Source organism: Trachurus trachurus (genome assembly GCF_905171665.1).
Source record: "Trachurus trachurus genome assembly, chromosome: 4".
Lineage (NCBI taxonomy): Eukaryota > Metazoa > Chordata > Actinopteri > Carangiformes > Carangidae > Trachurus > Trachurus trachurus.
The window spans coordinates 21,210,704-21,232,516 of record NC_139898.1 but is presented as its reverse complement, the minus strand read 5'-3'; the positions used below and the strand labels follow the sequence as shown (position 1 = coordinate 21,232,516).

General features: G+C 39.8%; 1 protein-coding gene across 2 annotated transcripts in view; it reads left to right on the top strand.

Moving 5' to 3' along the window:
• The window catches only part of LOC310985087 (adhesion G protein-coupled receptor D2), an 86,817-nt gene that overhangs the window by 50,433 nt on the left and 14,571 nt on the right, over positions 1-21,813 (top strand). For both annotated transcript variants that reach the window (XM_083970538.1, XM_083970539.1), the window contains 2 exons: positions 1,435-1,588; positions 19,564-19,646. In XM_083970538.1, coding sequence (XP_083826664.1) covers positions 1,435-1,588; positions 19,564-19,646 — 237 coding nt within the window. The remainder of the gene's footprint in view (positions 1-1,434; positions 1,589-19,563; positions 19,647-21,813) is intronic.

The following is a 21,813-nucleotide window of genomic DNA, read 5'->3' as shown; positions in this document are numbered from 1 at the left end:
ACTCTCCCCTCTTTAATTCCACACTTCTGTCGACCTCTTTAGCCCTCTTCCTTGTAGTAGCCCCCTGCATGGGCGTGGGTCATACACACAGCTTTTTTTTATCCCCAAGGGGTGGGGTTTTACACACACACACACACACACACACACACACACGCAGAGCCACTTTGACCAGTGTAGCTTGCCTGTTTGATACCAAGCGCCTCCTGACCCACCCTGACCTCCCTCTTGTACACACACAGCCAGATTGCTTTGTGAAATAAAGCTGTCAGTTGCAGGACTGAAATAAAAAACAGCCCCCCATGAATACTCCATGCCCCTGACACCACTGAAATATAGATATAAATTGCAAGTGGATTAGTTTTTTTGATCTCCATTCAAGTTTTGACAAGATATAGGAAGTTAGGAGTTGGTTAGAATCAGCCATGGCATCACAAAAATTAATTGAATCTGATCTGGTTTTCACAGGTGGACAGTTGAAAGTTGTCTGTCTTGATCTGGTATCACGAAAACAGCTGTTGTGAACGGCGCCTTGTTGCTCAGCTTATGTTGTAACAACAAAGTGCTCACGTTTGTGCGTGTGTCTGTGATTCTACATCAACACTACATGAACACAGAGAGGATGGAAGGCCCTTGATTGTTAGCCACTGAAATACTCCTGTCGGATTGAAGTACAGTGTGTAATACAAGAGGCCCTGGAGCATTTTGGAGCCCCACAATCCCACCCTTGATTGAGAGCTGTGCAAATAAATGGGTTTTTGGTGATTGCCCTTTATTTTGGTCTGGCTGGAAGATGCTTATGTAAAACTGACAATTGTACTATTGTACTAAAATGACCTTCCCGCGTCCCATCACCAAGGTTTGGCAATGGAACTGTCTGTCTCTGACATTTTAGTTGCCCACAATAGCCCATGACATCTTTTAAATTTTAACAATAATAGCACAGTTATCAAACAACTGCACAGTTGAATGATTAAACATATTTAAGATTGAAATTATTATTTAAAAAAAATCTAAATCTAAAAAGCCTCAGTTAATTCTTATTACTAACAAAGATGTTTTCAGTTCAGTGTCAGTTGTTGCTCTATGTTTACACAGCATTCATTTCAAGTGTGTCTTTTTTTTAATGAATTGCATTCAATGCAAAAAGATCTTAATTCATCTTCTACCAATTGCAAACCATAAAACATGTGTGTAAAGAGAATTACAGAAAAACATAATAAGGCTAATAATCTTTGTGAAGAATATACAAAAAGTATGGTACTACTTTGCATTCCTAGTGATCAGCTAACCCTAACCCAAACAATATGAATATTCTTGATATTTTTGGTGTTATCAGTTAACAGGTACGATAACCTGTGACTTTTTGTTCTTTTAACAGCTGTAAAACCCTACACTGACCTCCTTTAGTTAACACTGTCTTCTCATTTCTCCCAGAACTGTGCCAGCTCCCGACCATCCAGCTCTGGCACCAGCACTCGTCCTGTCAGTTTCCCACTTGGAACTACCCCAAGCCAGGAGGAGGAGCCCACCCCTACCTATACTTGCAGCAACACACCAGGCCTTGGGAAGGAGGAGGAGAGCGTTGGAGGTGAGCTGTCAGACCAATACCATGCACTAAGAAATCATGCATACAGTATGTGAACAGCTTACCGTTGTGAGCACTTTGTAATACCATAGACAGTGTTCTCACGTCTGTGCTCCGAGCTCTTAAGGGGCATACAATTAAAAAATGCTTTCAATGGAATGAGGCAATTTCTACCACTAGACTTCCGGCAAATTTTAAAATGCATTTTCAATTGGGACTTTGTTGATCAGGGCCACAAGAGTATTAACTACTGATGAAGGAGATTCATTTCACATAATTCATTTTTCTCCTCATAGTTGATGATCGGATTTGAACAAGCGGTCTGTGGAACTGAACACCAACAAGATTGCTTGCTAATGTGATTACTCTGCTGGCCTTAATTGAAGCACAATTATTCTACTGTCACTCAAAAAGAACAGTTTTTCAATTAGAAAGAAATTAATGTATAACAATGCATTAGATATTTAGTGGGCTGTGTACCTTTTTATTCTTAGTGTACCTTTTGAAGAGGCTGCGTCTGTAGCCTTGCTTTTTGAAATATTAACACAGTAGTTTTCTCTGCGAAGGATTTTAATTTCCGCTGTGCAAATTAGTATATCAAATGCAATGAGGGATATTCAATGATTAACTAATGACAAGTCTTTAGATCTTATGTGTGGCATGTTTGTATGTTGCACTTGATTTACCAAACATTGACTGTGTGATGGAGCAGGACGATGACGCAGGGTGTCATTGGAACATTTCATCTGTTGCAGTTTATTAGGCCGAGTTAAGACTAATGCAGTCTCATAAAGAAGCCCTGCAGAACATTGGGCCTCCAGTAAGGTTTTAATACACTTTAATTTGAACTGATTTAGAGAAGTGGTGCCTCAACATCATGGCCATTTTCGAGGTTATTATATATCTGTTTTTTGATATTTCACCCTCAAAATTTTAAATTATCGTAACATTATTTGTTGATTTAGCACTGTATGCACATACTGCCCCACTGTTGCTTACAAGCATTACTACTCTGAAAAAGAGAGTGGCAACTGGTCTGTTGAGTGGAATCAGATATCTGAAATCTCCTGTTAAACTTTAACACTAACCAGACACCCTGGTTTCAATCTAGCTGCCTGACCCATGCTGCACTCGGCAGAGTTAAGAGTCATTTGGCTGTGGAAACGATTGGAGACACCGGTTTCGAGGCAGGAAAAAAACAGGGAGAGGTCGATCCCTGGTTTCATTTTGTTATTTAAAGTCGGTCTTAGTGTCATTTGTCGTATTTGCCTCAGTTGATAGAGCATTTTGTGCATATTTGCAAAAAGTAATGCAAAAAGATAAAAGACAGTCTGTCAGAAAGTGAAAAAATATACTGAAATTGTGTGTGAAAATATACCTGCTATGCCAAATCACCTCCTGTTTATGAGAAAACTGACTCTTAAGAGGGGGTTTGAGTCCTAAAACAAATTGTTCTTCTCTTGTATTTGTTGTTTTTGCTGCTAACCCTTTCTTTAATTTATTGACTATGAGATTGGACAATGGAATATCACATAACGCGCAGTACCCTCATCTGGCAGAGACCACGTTGGTAATGGTTTATGACATGTACAATAATGATATTCGCATTTCAATAGTACATGTGCAGTGTGTTATTACTGCCTGTTGCCGCTCTGCGCACATCTCACACTGTGATATACAGCGTTTCCTTTGCAGGTGATTTGCATGGTCCCTGACACTATTACTGTCTCTTCCATTCACTCAGCGCACAGTTGTTAAAGCAGTCACTACATCACATTTAAATGACTGAACCTCCATCGTGACTCAACAAATCAAATTCAGCAGCAAATATAATGTTTTCGATGTAACGCAATTGCCAAAATAATTGACAATGATCGCCGGATTATATTATTCAGCCCATTTGCTGCTCCTCCAATCTGCTCCTGACTCAATGCTACAACATGCAAATGTGATCGGCTCTGTGTGACTGTAAGTGCTTGGACTGGTTTGGCAACTGAGTGCTCATACAGTACAAACAAATGCAGCTCTATACGTATTACCATGCAGATGGGATCCACACAGGTAAACATGCACTCTCAGAAGACTGACCAACCGTGACAAACACCACTCACCTGACTCTAATACTATATCAAAGGTGATTGAATGTTTGTTTTCATACACAGCTATGACCTGGCATGTATGTAAACACGTCTTTGCTGCTGTTAGGTGAGGTGATTATAACAGAAGCAAGTAGTTTGTGTGTCTGTGCATGCAGATGATTGTGTATTCCTTTTAAAGACAGATATACAAGAGAAATGTGAAGAATGAAACTTTTGCACAAGGGCAATTGAAAAGGAGTTTAGAAACCTATTGCTGATACTGTGTTACTCACAATGTTTGTGCAGTTAGTTTTTATTTATTTAATATGCCAAGTTTCTCGAGGAGAAGTGGACAGCAAATGATGTTTAATTAAAGTCCAGTATATACAGTATGTCTGCTGTTTCCTACTGCTTCTTCCTTCCTTCCGCCTTCTTCTTCGTTGGTTTATTTATGCACGCGAAACTCGCAAAACGTGCTCTCTACTGTAGCTGGCTGGATTTTCCATTTGGGGCGGCGCACGATGGCGAGGCAAGACCCTTGCTATATCTATATATAAAAGAAGAAAAACCAAACACATTTTATTTTATAGCGATTATACACTTATACTAATATATTTATGGGTAGTATATTCAGATAATTTCTATAAATCTTGCCAATTAAATCAGTTGTTTGTCATACATTCTAAAACATCGTTTAACCTTTACAGTAGCAATCAGTGTGGCACATCAAAATTTGTTACCGTTGTCATTTTCAATCAAATAACTTTTTTTTTAAAGAAAAAGAAATGCACATAATGCCAGGCTTTTCAGTGAGGGTGCCTTAATTTAGACTGTACGCTCTGCATATGGCACAATGCGTCTTCTCACTGTAAAGCACAAGCAACAAACAAACAGATGGGCCCCATTTTTCCTAACAATAACCACAGCATCTCCTAAGTGATAGTGGTATCTTGCATGTACAAGGTCAACCCCTTCTTAGGAGGGGGGTGGTGGGGGGGTGGCAGTGTGTAGCAAGGGGGAGTGTTCTGCTTTTGATACCTTTAAGCCTTTTCCATCTTTCTGTTTACTCAAGTTGGTTGGTGCAAATGTCCAAGGCAGACAGCGTGTTGCGTTGAGGGTACATGGTAAAAAATATACACAAAATAAAGCACATATTTGCTGTGAGCACAAGAGAAGGACAAGTTTATAATGAAGGAATAATAGAGGAATAGGGGGTGAAGTGTGGCGGGAATTGAATTGAAAGGGGAAGGGTTGTGTGGGTGTTTGAGTGTGTGCATGAGTGTTGCATTCCTGATGAGATGGCCCCACACAATGGCTAAGTTGAAGGTTGCGAGCCCTTTTAAGCAGGAAAAATATGCTAGGTCAGTTGTGTTACTTCACATCATCTCCTTGCTTTGTTAAATCCTCCTTCCCAATAAGCAAAGACAGCCAAGTGGTTATCTTTCTTTTATGGTTTATTTTTCGAATTCAATAGGTCATTGAGTTTTCCTCAGTGACCCTGTGGGTCACCTTTGCTTCAAACAGTGTCTGGACTGTGAAGATTGTTTTATTCATCATTAAATTAAAACATGTCCTGCTGTTTCAGCTCAAATTTGTATCTGTATTTGAATGTGCAGTGGTGGACCGATAGCATCTAACATCATGCTGTTTCTAAATGTGAGGGTCACAGTCATGTTAGAGTTTAATCAAGCTTTTGTGTGGTGGGATTTCACATTTTAAGTGCTAACAGGTGAAGCAATAGCCGGACCAGTTGATCAGTTGTTGTCTGTCCTTCATTGTAATCACCTGTTTAGTGACTACAGTATAATGAAGGAAGGGTTCAGAGTTGTGCAGTATCATTCTGGTGTCATTTTCACTTTATGTAACCGAACTTGTAGGAACCATATGGCCACACATTGCTGACATCTGACGCCCCTTCCCCTTCCTCTTTCCCTAACATGTGTTCCTCAGCATCCCTCACAATTAGGGGCCTTGTAGATAAAGTAGTATGGCGGTCTATTGCATGCATCTTCTGCAGATCTCTGACCGAGGGGTTGACTCCCCCTTGCCTCCCTTTACCCACACACCACCACTTGTCATGCATGTTTAGCTCAGTTCATTGACATGCAACAGGATCCCCTGCTCAAAAAATATATAAAAAATGAAATATTCCCCTGTGGAATGACAGCATGTTTGCAGCAATTTCATCTGGGTGCTTCCTGCTCTCTATTTGCAAATCCACTTCTGCGCACCATGTGCTATGGATGGGGCTGTGCAATGGTGCAGAAGTCAAACCTCACTGCATTTTCAATACAATTCCTCAATGCCATTACATATAAAAGTAAAGTGATCATATATAAAGGATAAATGTTCATCCTGTCAGAAAATATTTCAAATCCAAGAAAACCTTGGTGTGTTCAGTGACCAATTTGGTAGAGGCATAAAATCAGCTATAAGACAGCAACAAGCGCAGATAGCACGGCAGCACAAATCATGTTTTGAACACTTCTGGAATACCTGAAATCCCAAAGTATTTATTGTCTTCACTTTATCAATATCAACAGATGTGTTGCCAGAGTGATTATAGAGATATGTGAACACTGGATTGTGAGAAACTTGAGGAATAGTCTTGGACAGATGTTTGAAAACCTGACACATTTCAGTAAAAAAAAAAAAAAAAAGTCAGCAGCTGTTAGGTGACTGCTGCTTGACCTCTCTCTTTGTTTCTTTTCTGTATTTTGCTCATTTGGATGTGCATGCGGTACATCTGTTATTGTAGCACTATATGCATTATGATTTGGACTAAAATGATTGAACTTGTGTGTGTTGCCAAGTCAGTATTAAATGCAGATAATTGATGTAATTTCAATATGTTTCAATTGTGAGACAAATTCCTCTAAAATGAAGTAGTATCTTACAATACTGTTTCTCCTAATCAAAGTATTACTGTATTCAGGCATAAATCAAGTGTCTGTGTGGTCAAAGGTCTGTTTTATAATGAACTTTTGTAGACTGAACTATTAGTGGCCAATTTAAAAAAACAGAAGTTAAAATTCATATCCTGAGGGCAGAGGAACCGTTTTTAAAGTGTAAAACTGATTGTGTTTTCAATTAGTTTTGACTGGTGTAACAGGCCACTGATGCTTGGACCAAGCCTTTTAAGAAGAATACTAACAAGACGTCGCTGCCGTGGGAATTGACATCACACTGACACTTACCACAGCAGAATTGCAGACACTGGAGGCGAGGTGTGCGTGTCTGTGTTGGTGTGACATAGAGGTACTTGGCCTCTGAGCAACAGCTTGTGTTCAATGTCTTGCTGATGCAAAGTGATGTGTACTAATTCTACATCTGCTCTAACCAAAACAGGGCTTGGAAGTTCAGCCAAGTCCCAGAAAAAAAACACTTCCTCAAAGCTTGTCTTATCCTGCCCTCTCCCTGTGCATGAATTAAATTTGATGCATTTCCTCTGCATCCTTTTTTATATGTTGAAGTAATGGACAAATCAGTGGATATGACTTTGGGATTTTGTGTGTGCATGTGTGGATCGGGATTTGGTTTGTTGGCTTGGCTGTTTAGAAGATGTGTGGCCCTGAAATGGGCTCTTGTCATGTGGGCTGAAGCTTTGAGGACTTGATTGTAGCCTCACAGTGTAAATACCCAAACAAACACGCAGCGGTCAAAATGTGCTATCGGTTTGCCTCGTATTTACATTCCTCTTCCTCTCTCCCACTTGGATCTCTCACTCTTCGTCTTACTCTTGGATCTGATTTGTTAATTCATATTTACTTGCTATACTCCTATCCCTCTATTCCCCCGATCCAGTCTCCTTTCATTCCTTTTATTTTTGCAGTCTCAGAATGACATTTGTAATATTTGTCAGTCCAAGTATCATGGCTAAATGAGGAAAAGGACTCGGTGACAGGAATTAAGATTTGAATTGTCAGTGAAAGCACTTCTGCTATTTCTCACAGTTGAAAAATCTCAAAATCATTCTTAGATAATTTGAAACACTTAAACAACTGCATTGCCTGCACTCATACTATATTCTGGCATTTCATATTCATCACACCCAATGAAACAAATCCAAAGATGAAATATTGAGCCCATTTGGTTGTTCTTAAGTGGCTTTAAGCGCAACTGTTTATGCATATTCGCCCAGCCGCTACAAAGCTTACCAGGCTTCTCGAATTTGTTTTCAGCAGCTGTTCTGCATAACAGCGCTACGCTATCACGCACAGGCGAAAGTCTGGTGAAGGGAATCTATTCATAATTCAAAGAAACAACAAGGCACAAGCTGTGTTGTTGTCAGATATAACAAATTGAGGAGGAAAAGAGTTGAATTTGTATCTGCTTACGGAGGTTGACTGCATTATACATACTGCAGGTGCCGCTGAGTGCGTGGTAATAGGATATATGATGGATGGCCAAGCCGCATAGGCTCCCATTCCTCTGGGTTATTCATCTATTTATCTGCTTATTTATTTATTCTTTCACCCAGAGAGACCCTCACAAACTCAGGATTTGCTTAAGGTGCAGTAGGACCTAAAAGAGGCTGAGTGCTGACCACTATGGAAATGGGGCAGAGCACACTGAGGTCTGGAAGTTATCTGTTGAGCATGTGTCAGGTGTACTGATGCCTGTGCTGATATTCATTGGTGGTGTTGGTGGTTTAAGGAGGCCTGCAGTTTGTTGAATCTTGATAGTTCCATGAGACATTTTTTCTCCAAAGGAGCTTTTTAGAAACCACTAATGAAACTCATATCTCACAGAAATATATTGGAACACACATGCAAACTTGTCCAGATAAATTTCAACATGTTACAGCCGGGCTTTTGTCTTTTGAAGGATTGTTATTGGTATGTATCCAGAGACATTAGAGCAGTTAATGCCTCCATGTTGAGCCACATGTAAACCTTCTGATGAAGGCCAGAATCTCACCAAAATATCCTCCTTTGTTTTCTCTGCTCAGCTTTCCTGCTATCTAAATAAACAGAGCATAAAAAAGTTTCCAAAAACTGAAGATTCACCACATGAAATGTACACTTTTAAAGTAGAAACCACATAAGATTAAATCAACAGTGGTACTTTTTAAAATTCTTATGGGATATTTGAAAATATCAGATTGATACAATTTAATTGTAGCTGTCAGCTCGCAATAATCCACAGGGACTCCTGTGACACAGTTTAGAAATCGCCACACCTTTGATCACACACTACTGTTAGCTAACTACCTTTCATGGTTAACCCTGTCACTGCTCCCCTTTCAAGGGTGTCAGTCAAAGACCTAGCCTACATGTGCTTGGGGGCAGGTCACCTCCCCTGGGCAAAGCTGTCTCACTGTAACGCTCCCCTAGCTCACACCATGACCCCCTACACCCCCACCTCCAGGAAAAAGAGGACCCCACACTCTATCTCACTAAATAAACACTACAAAATATTTTCTGATAAAATTACTTCAGCCAAAATGTTCTGCTTCTTATCATTCAGCTGCATTTTTACACCCAAATACCAATTTTCTCCAATGTGTTAACACACTACTAAAGCATTTGCCACTACTACCATCATGCAGCTGCCAACAACACCTCTAAACCAATATCAGCACCCCCACCCCTTCGCCCCCCCAGAACATTTTTTCCTCGTCCTCATCTCAACAGCCCATGGCAACGACATAGTCGGCAGCTTACGACAAAGCAAAGTGGGGAAGAGGGAGGGTGGTAAAGGGGTAAGGGGGGGGGGGAGTTAGGCCGTAGATCAGGGCAGGGAGGATGGCGGCGCGACCAGGGGGTGACAGGGGAATAACATCCCTTTCTCCTCAATCGACAGGGACCATAACTCCTGCCTCTCCAGGGACAGATTGAGAAAGGCAATAGCCCTAGGGGCTGTGAAGCACGCATGCTTAGGAGAATTGAAAGTTAAAAGAAAAACGCCATTTGCCGAGCCACTTCCACCGATCCAGCCGTCAGCACTGCTCTTCGCCTCTGGAATTTTGTTATTTCTTGTAATCTTTTTTTTTTTTTTTTCTGAAATGGCAATAGAAAGGCCCAGGTGGCACACTGTCCACATAGTTTATCAAACAATAAATCTCCTGGGCTGGTTGTATAGTATTTTACCCAATATCTTCAGTTGCTGCACTTATTGAAGTTGGTGAGAGACTTAAGACATCTTTCTTTTTCAATAACCCGAGGTTCGAGCCTCACTTTGCCTAGATTGCTATGGTGGCATTGGTGAGACAAAATGATCAGATAAAAATTTTCTTTATAGATATGAACTTTATCTACTGACGTAATTGCTGTGAGTTTGTCATAAAATGGTCAAACGTAACAGCAGTAATATATTTTATTCTAGTGCCAGGTGAGAGGAACGTGAACATTTCTTGGTAGTTTTCAGATTTTACTACATAGATGTCGCAGTAAAAATCTGAAATCACTGCATTAAAGTGAAGACAATGTCTGACTTTAGCACCTCCTTGTGGTGGCATCCAAAAAGACACTGTCCCATTTTCGTAGACTACGCACAGCAGGTTTACAATTTCTCAAGAATGAACTATATCAACAACAACAACAAAAAACTTAAAATTTGTGAATAATTTTCAACATTTCAACACTGACGGTCTTTACAACTACACCACAGCCAGCTAAAGGAACAAAAATATCCTGGAATATGCAGTTGTGTGACCCACACTTCTTTGAACTAAATATCAGACAACACCTCACAATATATTCAGGGCATTAGGTATTTATCAAATTTAGTCCAGTTGTTTGTTTGCACAGTTAAATGTGATTTGATTTGTCTGAGGCTAGTTCATCTCATTGGTTAACCCAAAGTTAAATAATCTGAAAATGTGAATAACAAACAAACACATGTAAAAACATGTGAAGTGATGACAGAGACAGCACTTACAGTATGTTCACATTGTAGGTGGCAGGACAAGCCATGTCCTATGTTATTTTTTATTGGCTCCTCTTCTTCAATCTGTTACTAACCAATTATGCTGATTCAGTAACCAATGGCATTTAGTGGCTCTGTCCTCAGACTCTAAGACAAATAGCTGTTACATGGGATATTCTTTAAAACATGATTCCATGTCATTAAATAATTGCAGTAAGTATAAATAGAGTAATTGGCAGGACTAGTTGAAGTACATGCATTGCTGATGCAGTCCCGCACTGTCATTTGTAAGAACACTATATCTGACTCTGAAGTGTCAGTTTAAAACTTCTAGGGGACTGTGCATAACCAGTAATAATAAAGACAAGAGGAAATTAATAATCATGGGTATTGTAATTTGAGTGTTAGGGCGTGTGTGGGTGTGGGCTGTAAAATACTTACCATGAGCGGAGTTTCAATACATTATTGTTTAATGATAGTACAACATGGAAAATTGTGCTATTTAACTGCTGTGATTATTGAGTGGGTGCTGTGTCAGAGAACAAATTGCAACTGCTTCCTAACAATTCTCACTCCTTCCTCTTTTTTGCCTTTTCCTCTCTCTTTTTCTCTTTTCCCCTCCATCTCCATCTTACTCTTTCTCTTTTTCCATAGTCTCTGTCACTTCTTTTACTCCTCCATAGCCCATTCTCCTGTTTGGTGTGGGTGGGCTGGGGTGGGTGGGCTGCATAGCAGCTTTTATAGCTTGATCAATTTTACAGTGGCTTATTGAATAGTTTTTAATGCCCTTCTTTATTTTCAGTTGTAACCCGCAGAGTGTCTGCAGCTCCAGGGCTGATGTGATGGCTCACCAGAGAGAGAGACAATAAATTTTAATATGTCTCTGGAAAATTACACATGCTTAATCATTGATTTTTATTGGTTCATCATGATAACATTATCCTAGTGGGTGAGGGTAGACAAAAGAGCAGCTCATAAAAGAAAAGAGGTTGAATTAGTTATGACATTTTAAAGAGTGAAGTTGAAAAAATGAAATGTTGGCATAACCAACTTTCTTTGTCTAATGTACGGTGTATTGATTTGGCAGTGTAACTGTTATTTCCATGAACAGTTTGATGCAGTAAACATTTAAACAAGTGGAAGCTTTAGCAGTGAGTTTTCTCCTCCTGTCAACAGTAAATCAGGGCATGTGTTTGTGGAGATGAGACAAGATTAAATGCCAAACATGACTGCACGTTTAAAAAAAAAATGATGCAAAGACAGTGTAATATTATCTGGATGTTTTGGGATTTGGAAACATTCAAGAAAATTCTGAGCTATTTAAAATAAACAGAACAGACATCTCTAGAGGAATTTTTCTTACAGCTCTAATTCATTGAGTGTGTGCGTGTTTCTGTGTGATATCATCATGGCAAAATATGGTCCCGCCAGCTACAGTACCACAGAGGTGATTTTGAATACTTTGGCAGGTGTTTATGTGTCTGACAGATTTTGTCGCCATGACAGCATTACAACTATGCACAGTCGCAAAACTGTACAGTACAAACGTGTAGCTGAGATCAAAGTAAAGGCCAAGTTTGAAGCTCGATGACGTCCAACATATGACTGCTGAATACTCATGTAATAACATGGTAATACTGAGTACAGCTTCTCTTTTTTTCCTGTCTCTCTTTTGCTATGTGTCTTATGTCTTTAAGTCTTCGTCATAACATAGTTTCTTGCTTTTTATTATATAGTTTGACCTGTCACTTAAGGATAAAAATTGCTTTAATTAAATCAAGGTATAGTGAATGTTTGTTTATTTCATCTAATCTCTTATTTATCTTTTTTCTTTCTTTTTTTCTACTTCTAATTTATCTGAAATACTAATGTGTATCTTTAGTTCGGTCTTCTTCCCTCACTGTCACATCCCCTGTGATTTCACCTCATCTAGAGAGCAAGAAAGGTGAAATTTGAATGTGTGTGCACCAAGATTTATCGTCTGCATATAAAAAAAAATATCAGGATCATTAAGTCCAACTCTACTGCCATCAAGCTGATGAAAGCTGGCAAACACACACAGACTTCATAATACCTGGTGTGTATGCCAATGTGTGTGTGTGTGTGTGTGTGTGTGTGTGTATAAGGGATGTGATAAGGTAGATTGACTTCTGATATAAATGGCAGAGGTGTCTACTGACATCCGTATAGCCGTGCCCTTTGTGTCCCTGCCTGGCAGCCTCATTCTCTCCTTGTGTGTGTGTGTGTACTGCTGTACTGTGAGTTGATGTGTGCCTGTTTAACATACACAAGTTGTGTGTGTCTTTATGGTTGAAGACAGAATACTGTATGTTCTGGTTCCTAGAGTGTTTTTCAAGAACTGTATTGAACTTTGTGATAGTGTGTGTGAGATAGTGAGTCTGGGTGGACGAGTTAGTGAGGGAGCGAGCAAGTGGACAAGCATAAACACAATTTGCTCTGTATATATTCATTCTCTCACTCTTGCTCTCTCTCTTTCTCTCTCTCACACACACATGCACACACGCATAAAAAACCCACACAAACACACACTGGGGTAGGTTAGCCCTCCTCCACTCCGGCACCTGCTTCGCTGAAGGTGAAAGAAGTGCTCACTTGAGCTCATTGAAAAGTAGATGTGACAGTAAATTTTTCAGGCCCTTGTGAGATGGGAGATCTTGTTATAGCAGTCAGGATGGGGGTCAGGGCAGTGGCTGCTTGATGATTGAGGAAAAGAGAAGTAAATTCATTCTGCTTCGGGCACTTTGTCAAGTGCCAGTAGCTTACTGTTGAGAGCCACTCACCCATCACTGTGTTACGGCCCCAGAGGTCACCTCCAGCACCATAAATCTGCCTCGCCTCCTCGCCTGCTAAACCTATTGCCTTCCCCCGGCTGAGCACGAGCAGAGAGAGAGGCTGCAGCAGCTGCTGCTGCTCCTCATAGTCACTCAAATGAACAAAAGACAGAGGGGAGAATATAGATTCTCCGTCTGATGCTGCTGATGGTGTAATAGCAGGACACTGGGTGTGTTGTGCCACAGGGGTGATGTGAACGCTTGGACTAATGGCTGTGTTGTGTGTGAGTTTGTATGAAAGGATGGATGGAGGGCAAGTGTGCATTTGTTGGCAGGGACATTTTGTGTGTCTGTTGTGATAAAGGCTTACATGTGTTTGCATATACATTTGGTAAGTGTTAGACCTACAGTGAGTTTCTGCGTTTTTTTTATTTATTTATTTATTTATTTTTAAATGTGAATTCAAAGCAGTGCTGAAGTGTTTTTTGGACTGCCTCAGAATGTGGTTTTGAAACAGAATTCATCATATCACCACATGAGCAGGAAAATGTAACAAGAACTTAAAAATGCTAAGTATGAAGCTTTTCTTGTTTTGTTCTGTTTTTTGGTTGACAGCAATTAGTCAAGCTAATTATTCATATTTGTTGTATGATGCCTTCGCCATGTAACTCATCCATCCTTTTAGCCTCAAACTCTCTCTGCTCAACTCAACTCCTCCCATGCTCGCTATTTGCTCACTGTGAGTAACTCTTATAAAGACTACCTGACCCACTTGCCTGTGCATGTTCTGCTCAGCGTTCCGTGCAGAAAAAGCAATGAGGAGTGTTGTGAGTGCAGAATTTGTTTCTCTTTGAGAATCTGACATGATCTAAAACTTAGTACATCAGTATATGCAGCTTAACTTAACTTCATGGTGCTGCAGTAAAAACTCTTACTGGGTCATATAACTTCAAATCATATATTTTCTTTCAAAGCACCTGAGGCACTGGTGGTGTTACATTGCTGTCCATGTTGCATTCACCAATGTCTGGTAGTCACAGCTGATGAGACCCAATCGGTAGGTGAGGTGAGGACCTGTGTCATGATGGGACTGAGTGTGTGCCTAGTGTCCAGGCAACAACTCAACCCCAGAGTTTTCAAAAAGACGGGACCAGCTGTGTACCCAAAAGTCAACAAAAGACTAGGGTTGAGGATCAGTCTATGATTGCTGTATTTCGCTCAAATTCCCTGCCATACGTTTTAAAGTGGACAAAGTTTGAAGGATTTGATGTAGTATATTATTTTTAAGATTCTTTCAAATAATATTCATTTGAAATGAGGTGCCTTGACTAAATACATTGAATCAACTTTTTGAACTTAAATGTTTTTACTAGTTTTCTTAGCTGTTGCTCCTCACGATAGAACAGAAACGTTGTATGTATCCCAAGAAGTTTTTGATCTGTGTGTGCAAATTTGTATGTATGTTTTCTCTGTAAGTAGAAATGTTTTTGTAATCAAAGAGCCTCCTCAGAGTGTTAATTAAATCGCGACAGATGCTCAGGTGAGGGAGATCACTCTGTAAAAGAAATGTCTTGTGTAAATGCATGCACATCATGGCCATCAGTCCACATGGATTAATCATCCACAGGTGAGTGCAGAGAGAGCAGTAAAAGAGCTATTGCGAAAAATGGAAGCAGATAGGAGTGGAAGTGACAAAAACAGAAAAAAGAAAACTACAACTAAGAAAGTAAACAGAATGCAATAGAAAGTAGAGGAAGTCTACATACTTGTAGTGATACGTTTATTCTTCGGAACAAAGTAAAAGAATACTAAAAACTGAAGCAGTGCAGACAGTCTTTCAAACGCTGTCACCAGTTTGTTAGTAGTTTTTTTTTGTTTTTGTTTTACCATCCTTCATCATACAGGTACAGATTACAAGTGGATGGCTTCCTCAAAGCAAGGCTAGTAAACAAGCTTAATCAATTAATTTTGACATTTTGTGTTAGCAGCAGCACTTCCAAATGTGCCTGTATGAATTCAGTCAGTCTGGTGTCGGCAAATGTTGTATTAAGTTTAAAAATTAGTATGCAAAAGGTTGTTTGTTCGTATAATATTCATGAAACAGAAGGCACAGTTGTGCCATATTTTCACACACACACACACACACACACACACGCACACACACACACGCACGCACACACACGCACACACACACACGCGCACACACACACACACACACACACACACACACACACACACACACACACACACACACACACACACACACACACACACACACACACACACACACACACACACACAAACACACACTAACACAATGTACTGGTTGATTTTGAGCTGTTTTTCCTCTGATGAGATGTAAAATTTCCTAGTTGGCACTGCCAACATGCTCTCTAGATGTTTTTCCAAGATACAATAAAAAGAAAAATGTATTTTTATTCTTTATGAAAAACCCCCAAAAGAACTATATTACAACTGTGAAGCGAAAAACTAATCTATGGTAGAAGTAAAAAAAAATACAAAAAATCAAATCAAATACCTTTACAGAGAGTTATTTCTCATTTAGAATCCTCACAGGCTTCTTTCAATTTTAAGAGTATAGGCAGAGCTTCAATTTCTATGCTAAGCCTTATATTCTTTCATAGGGCCACACAAAAACAGACACCAATATGCACAATCCCTATGGGATCCTGTTCTCTCTTTTTCTAAATTGATAATTGATATATCAAGAAAATATTTATATCTTTTGCCATATGCTAACATTTTTCTAGGATGGTGGTAGATGACTAAAGTCAGAGGAAAGAAAGAGGATCTGGGTCTGGTGTGGGTGTCTGTGCGTTCGTATGTGCGTGCGAGTGCGTTGGGGTTTGTACACATGCTTGTCCATATGTGTAGACACTGTTAGTGATTGCCTCTTTCTGAAGTGTGTCATCGTGCGCTATAATTACACCTGCCCCGACTGAGTGTGTGCACTGAGCTGCACGTGTACATGCATACTTGCGTGTGCTTTTATGCCTGTGTGTGCACACGCCTTTCAAGCTTGTAGTGTATGAACACCAGCCTGCTTTCAATATAGCCTCTTATTAGGGGGTGATTATCCTGCCTGGATCTGGCTTCTCTCAGCCGTTGACTGGAAGTTGGAGAGGCCAGGGGCACCATGGGAAGAGAGGAGTGAAAACTTCCTGAACCCAGTTTTCACCCTCCACCCCTCAACTCCAGTATACCCCGCAACCTCTCCAGGAACCCCCTTATATTCGCTGGTGTTTTTTCTATAAACAAAAGAAAAATTTCAATTGGACAGAAAAATATGTAGAGTGTGGTCATATTATGTTTGTGTGCATGGATGTATGAGTTTGGCTAGTAAATGTATTGTTGTTTCCTTTCAGTCAAGTTGAGTCTATTCTAGCAGTTTCACTTTAGTTGTCTGTGTTCGTCCTGATTGAACCCTGCAGTTATTGTTCAATGCTTAGAAGTACCTTCGGCTTTTTACTGCAGGAATCTTTATAAATTTGATGCTACATTTTTGTTGTGTTTAATTTCACTAGTTATTCACAGGACAGACTTTTTGCGTGAGTCTTTGCTGTATCTATCTTGTGCATGTAAAAAAAAAAAGAAGGATGAGACAGTACAAATATTTCTTATCACAATTACATTTTCTAAAATGATTAGTTGCTGCCTCTTCAACACAGACACACTTGTGCTGCTACACCTTGATCTAAAAAAAAATACTCTGTGAAGCAGAAAAATGAGAAGACAAAGCAAAAGAAAAAGAGGAAGAAATAGATAGCAGACACGGTGAAATCAGTGTGGCAGGATCCCGAGGGCCTGGCTGGGGACTTTGTAAGAACCCATACATCAGCTGTCATCCGATGAACTTCCAAAGAGTCGCAACAGAGAAACACAATAGACTGGACAGATGGTCCCAAACAAGCTGCAGTGGGTTTGATGCTATTAAAAGCTGTTTACCTCATGCCAGACGCCAGCAAGTGTGGTGGATGCATTGTGTGATCATATTTGAATGACTGAATGTGTGTGTATGTGCATCAGACTAGCTGCTTTTGGTGTTTCAATGAACCCTCTGGTGTGTGTTTTAGCCACCAAATGACCATTCGTGTCTTGAGTAAGATGTGTGAGAGTGTGTATGCAGTTTTCTCATAATTATGATACAATCAAAGACAACACGTGATGGTTAAAACACAGACAGTATGATGATTGATTTGGGATGAATGGATTCCAGCCAACTCTGTAGGCAATGACGAACTTTTGGCTGATAACCAATAACCAGACACACATAAAACAGACCCCCTCATCGTTGTCTGTTTTGCTCTCCCTCCCTGCCATCCTCCCTCCCATCCTGTCCTCCTTCCGCTCCCCTTCATCTGCTCTCCTAAAGAGAGGCTCTGACACCTCAGAATGATGAACTCCTTCATTGCGCTGACCTTTCTCCTTCGGACTAGTCACCCGCCCTCCTGCCCTCTTCGATGTAGATGAGACAGAGACAGATGAAGATATTTTGCAATGTGTGTGCATGCATGGGTGTCAGTGGGGGTGGTGGGCAGGGGTGTCGTGCAGTGACACAGTGAAATTAGTTTTGGTGTTGGTGGATGGCGGCCGACCCACCTTCAGATCAGCAGACAACCAGGGAGATTAATCCAGACACAGGAGGCCGGTTGGATCGCCGTCATGACAGGCCCTGAACGAGAGGAGAGAGACAGGCAGGAAGACAGACAGATGGGGCGGGTTGCTTCATGACAATGATATACCTACTGAGATTGTGTCCATATATCTGTGGGTATAACTTTGAGATTTAACATACAGATTGTTAGACTTCTATGGACATGAATAATGTAAAGTAAAGACCCTTAACGTAATCTACAGTACATGTAACTATAGAATAAATACAAATTATACACGGTCTTAGGTGACCCTACAGACATGAGAAATGAGCTGATGACAGGGTGGGAGGACTAATATTAGTTGATGAATGAGCTACATTTGCGTTTTAGGTTGCAAATGTTATCTAGCAAACTAGCAAGCATTTTATCCTTAGTTAAATTGCCAACACCACAGAAATTGAAGAGGGAAAATGCCTTAAGTCTTTTAATTCAATTGATGTGAATCAGTATGTAGAGCTTCTTAGCTATCATTTTGCCTGATAGTGGTCTGTTTAAGGTAATGTGCATTGTTAATTTTAATCATCTGCTTCACGGTGATTCTGTTCATGCAGGCTACTGGGAGTTCTGAAATGTATTATCACAAGATACCACCAGTTTCACTAATATTTTTCATGGACAGTATAATAGCAAAATGGCATTGGAATTTTAGAGATATTAGAGCAGTAACAACGGTGTCCATCAACAGTCATCTGGCCTTTTGAAGTGTCCTTGAGCAACCTGCCATACATGTTCAGGCATTGCAAGACAATCCAAAAGAGAGTAACAGCAAAGTGCCTGAAATGTGAAAATGAGTGGCAGAAGTTGATGAACATGGTATCATTAGCCACACTTGACTTGCCTTCTTTCTATTCTCCTTTAATTGGCTCCAATTTATAATCCTTCACCTTTGGACCTTCCTTTATGATTCTGTTTGGTTTCCTTCTATAATTGGCTCAGATCAGTGCATTTCACAGGTCACATAGATTCAGATAAATTCTCGGCTCATAGAATGATAAGCTTCAGTGTGGATCCTGAATAAAGAATTTTATATGGGATCTCTTTATTTATGCTAAATGCTTCAGTGACAGATTATACAGGGGAAAACAATAGCACACTAGTAGTTCAGCAGCTTACTAGCTCTTTCTTTGCCCCATTTTATCCAGGGCATATGTGTCACAGGACATGCAAATGAATCAGTAAGACCAGATGACTCTGGTGAATATTACTCTTGGATGGTGCTTGGTTGTATCATTTCCTTGTTTTGTTTTTTTTCTTCTTCTTTTTTGTATAAACATAAAATTGTAAAATCAAACCCTCAAAGTTGTGAGTTTTCAGGGAAAATATTTTGGTTGTAAAAGAATCGTAAAATTCTGTCATGTCTCATTAACTTCCAAAATAACTGTATGTTTTTATTCATTGCAATATAATGCTAAGATACTTCTGCTCACTCACTTGCTCCAAAAACATATCCTTATGTGTGCATGAGTGTATACAATGACTTGTGGAGCTGAGGACTTTTGACAGCACTGACTGACAGATTTACTTCCCTATATGTGTGTTTGTGTGTCTGTGTGTGTCTTCAGGTCAGCTGTCCATTCCTTGTGTTCCAGAGAGACAAGAAAACCCCTTGAGCCAAACCTTTAAAGGCACTCATCTGCATAGAAAGGTAACTGACTCCTAACACACACAGTGGGGTATATAAGTCACTCCAGTGGTACTTTGAGCTGTGGGTAACAGGGCATTGGGTCAACAGCGGCATTTGATCTTTGACCTCAGGACAAAAACAGACTGAATCAGGTGTTGTAGTACTATACCCATGTTAACACACTGAGCAGCAGCAGGTCTGGTTATCCTCACTTACAGAGTTAGTGCAGTCCAATTACCAGGCCTTTGTACCATTAAAACCACAAATGTTGCTCTAATAACAAGCATAATTATTATTTGTGTTATTTGAATATTAAAACTGTTAAATAATAATCAGAAAAATAAACTCAAATGCACTCAGAATTATTGATGCTTAATATTTCAGTTATTGGCAGTTCATTTTATTTTATTTTATATTGTTTAACAATAGACATACTATTGAAACTATTGGTCTTCAAACTATGATTTGTTTGCTTTTTGCCTTTTAATTACTTTCTAAAACTGTCAGATTTATTATTTAGTTACCAATGTATCCATTATTTTTCAAAATGAATAATTTGGTAAGTAATTAATTATACTTTAGTGTCATTTCATAAAACAAGACTACTTAATGGGGCTTAGCAGGAGTCAGCGTCTCTCTCCCACTCTCTTTCTGCTGCACACACACCAGTCCACTGCCTCTCCACTGAATATATCTGCATATCCTCGTCCCCCTGGTGGCCGGGGATAGAACCACATCACCACATATCAAACAAGTGTCTTTGATTTATGATTAATGCACAGTCTATGATATCATATATTGTTGAACTTTAAAGTTTAGATGTTGTTGAAATAAGTGTTTGGTTAAAAAAAAGGGAATTACATTTTCTTGGAAGAATCATTTTTTGTTCATGGGCTTTTGCTTGTTTATCCAGGTAAGAGTCAACTAAGCCTACTTTGTCCTTTAGAATAATTCACTGAAAGGTTATGTTCCTCGATCAAGGGCACATTAGTGGTTACTGCAAGGAGATTTGGAAAATTTAATTCACTTCACTCACTTTATTCATTCACCTTCTGAGGTTTTTCCAACCGATTTACTGATTCACAACTGGTCATAAACTCTCTTCTTAAATTCTGAAATCCAGTTATTTTTAATCCCAGTGCTAGTATTCTGCTTCATAAATTAGTCAAATTCATTAATTTGCCCTGCATGGTTTGTATCATGCAGGGAAAAAAATAGTTAATGTTTGTATAGAGTGTGCTGGTTGAGCAGCCATGTTAATTTAATTTCACAACATAAAACTGTGGTTTAGAGTAGAGGGCTGTTTTAATTTCTCTTATTCTTATAGTTCCTGAGCTCTGTTTTACAAGTGAAACCAGCTGTGCTCTGAATCCAAGATAGAGAAGCTCCCACCAGCATCTTGGTAACACAGGAAATGATCACACAGCAAGTTAAATTTCAACCATATTAAGAAAAAAAAGACTAAACTGCAGACTTAACAAAGAATGTTTACAACTTTAACAATTTGAAACAAGAGGCTTTTGTTGAACAAAACAGCAGATATATTGAGATTAATGGTACTAAATACATACTCTAAAATCAAATTATTTCACTGTTACACGTTTACATTTCTCTCTGCCTCTTTCACCTCTTGGCAAGTGCTACTGCACGACAACTTCCAACTGTCCTACCTCCGATGTGATCGAAGCTGATTTTGCTCTCCACCCAACTTTGTTTTTCTTCACAGCCGTTGGGTGGTCCATGTTTCTCTCCCTCCCCCTTCCATTCTATCGCTCTCTCTCTCACTCATTGTTAAGTTCACTGCGTCTGTTTCTCTTTGAGTGCTGTGGGAGCCATGCATGGTCCGAAACTCAATACCTGAGTATACACAATTAAGTTCACACCAGAGGTTATTGGGTGGAAGTGTGGTCTCATTCCACAAAATGTGCGAGTCAGTCAATGGATACGAGGGCGTGAGTGTATATGTGTGGCTGGTTAGTTGGTCAAGGTTAACTAAATGATGGGAGGTGGAGATGGTGTAGTTCGCGGGGCGGTCCTTTGGTTTCAGCACAGGCGAGAGTGGCAGCCTGTGTACACGTCGGCTGTTGCTGTTGGAGACTTTGCCTCGACGGGTTGTGCTGTGTGTGTGGTGACTGATTTTAGCCGAGTGTGATTCATGGTACTATATTGTTGCCCGGTATTATTTTTG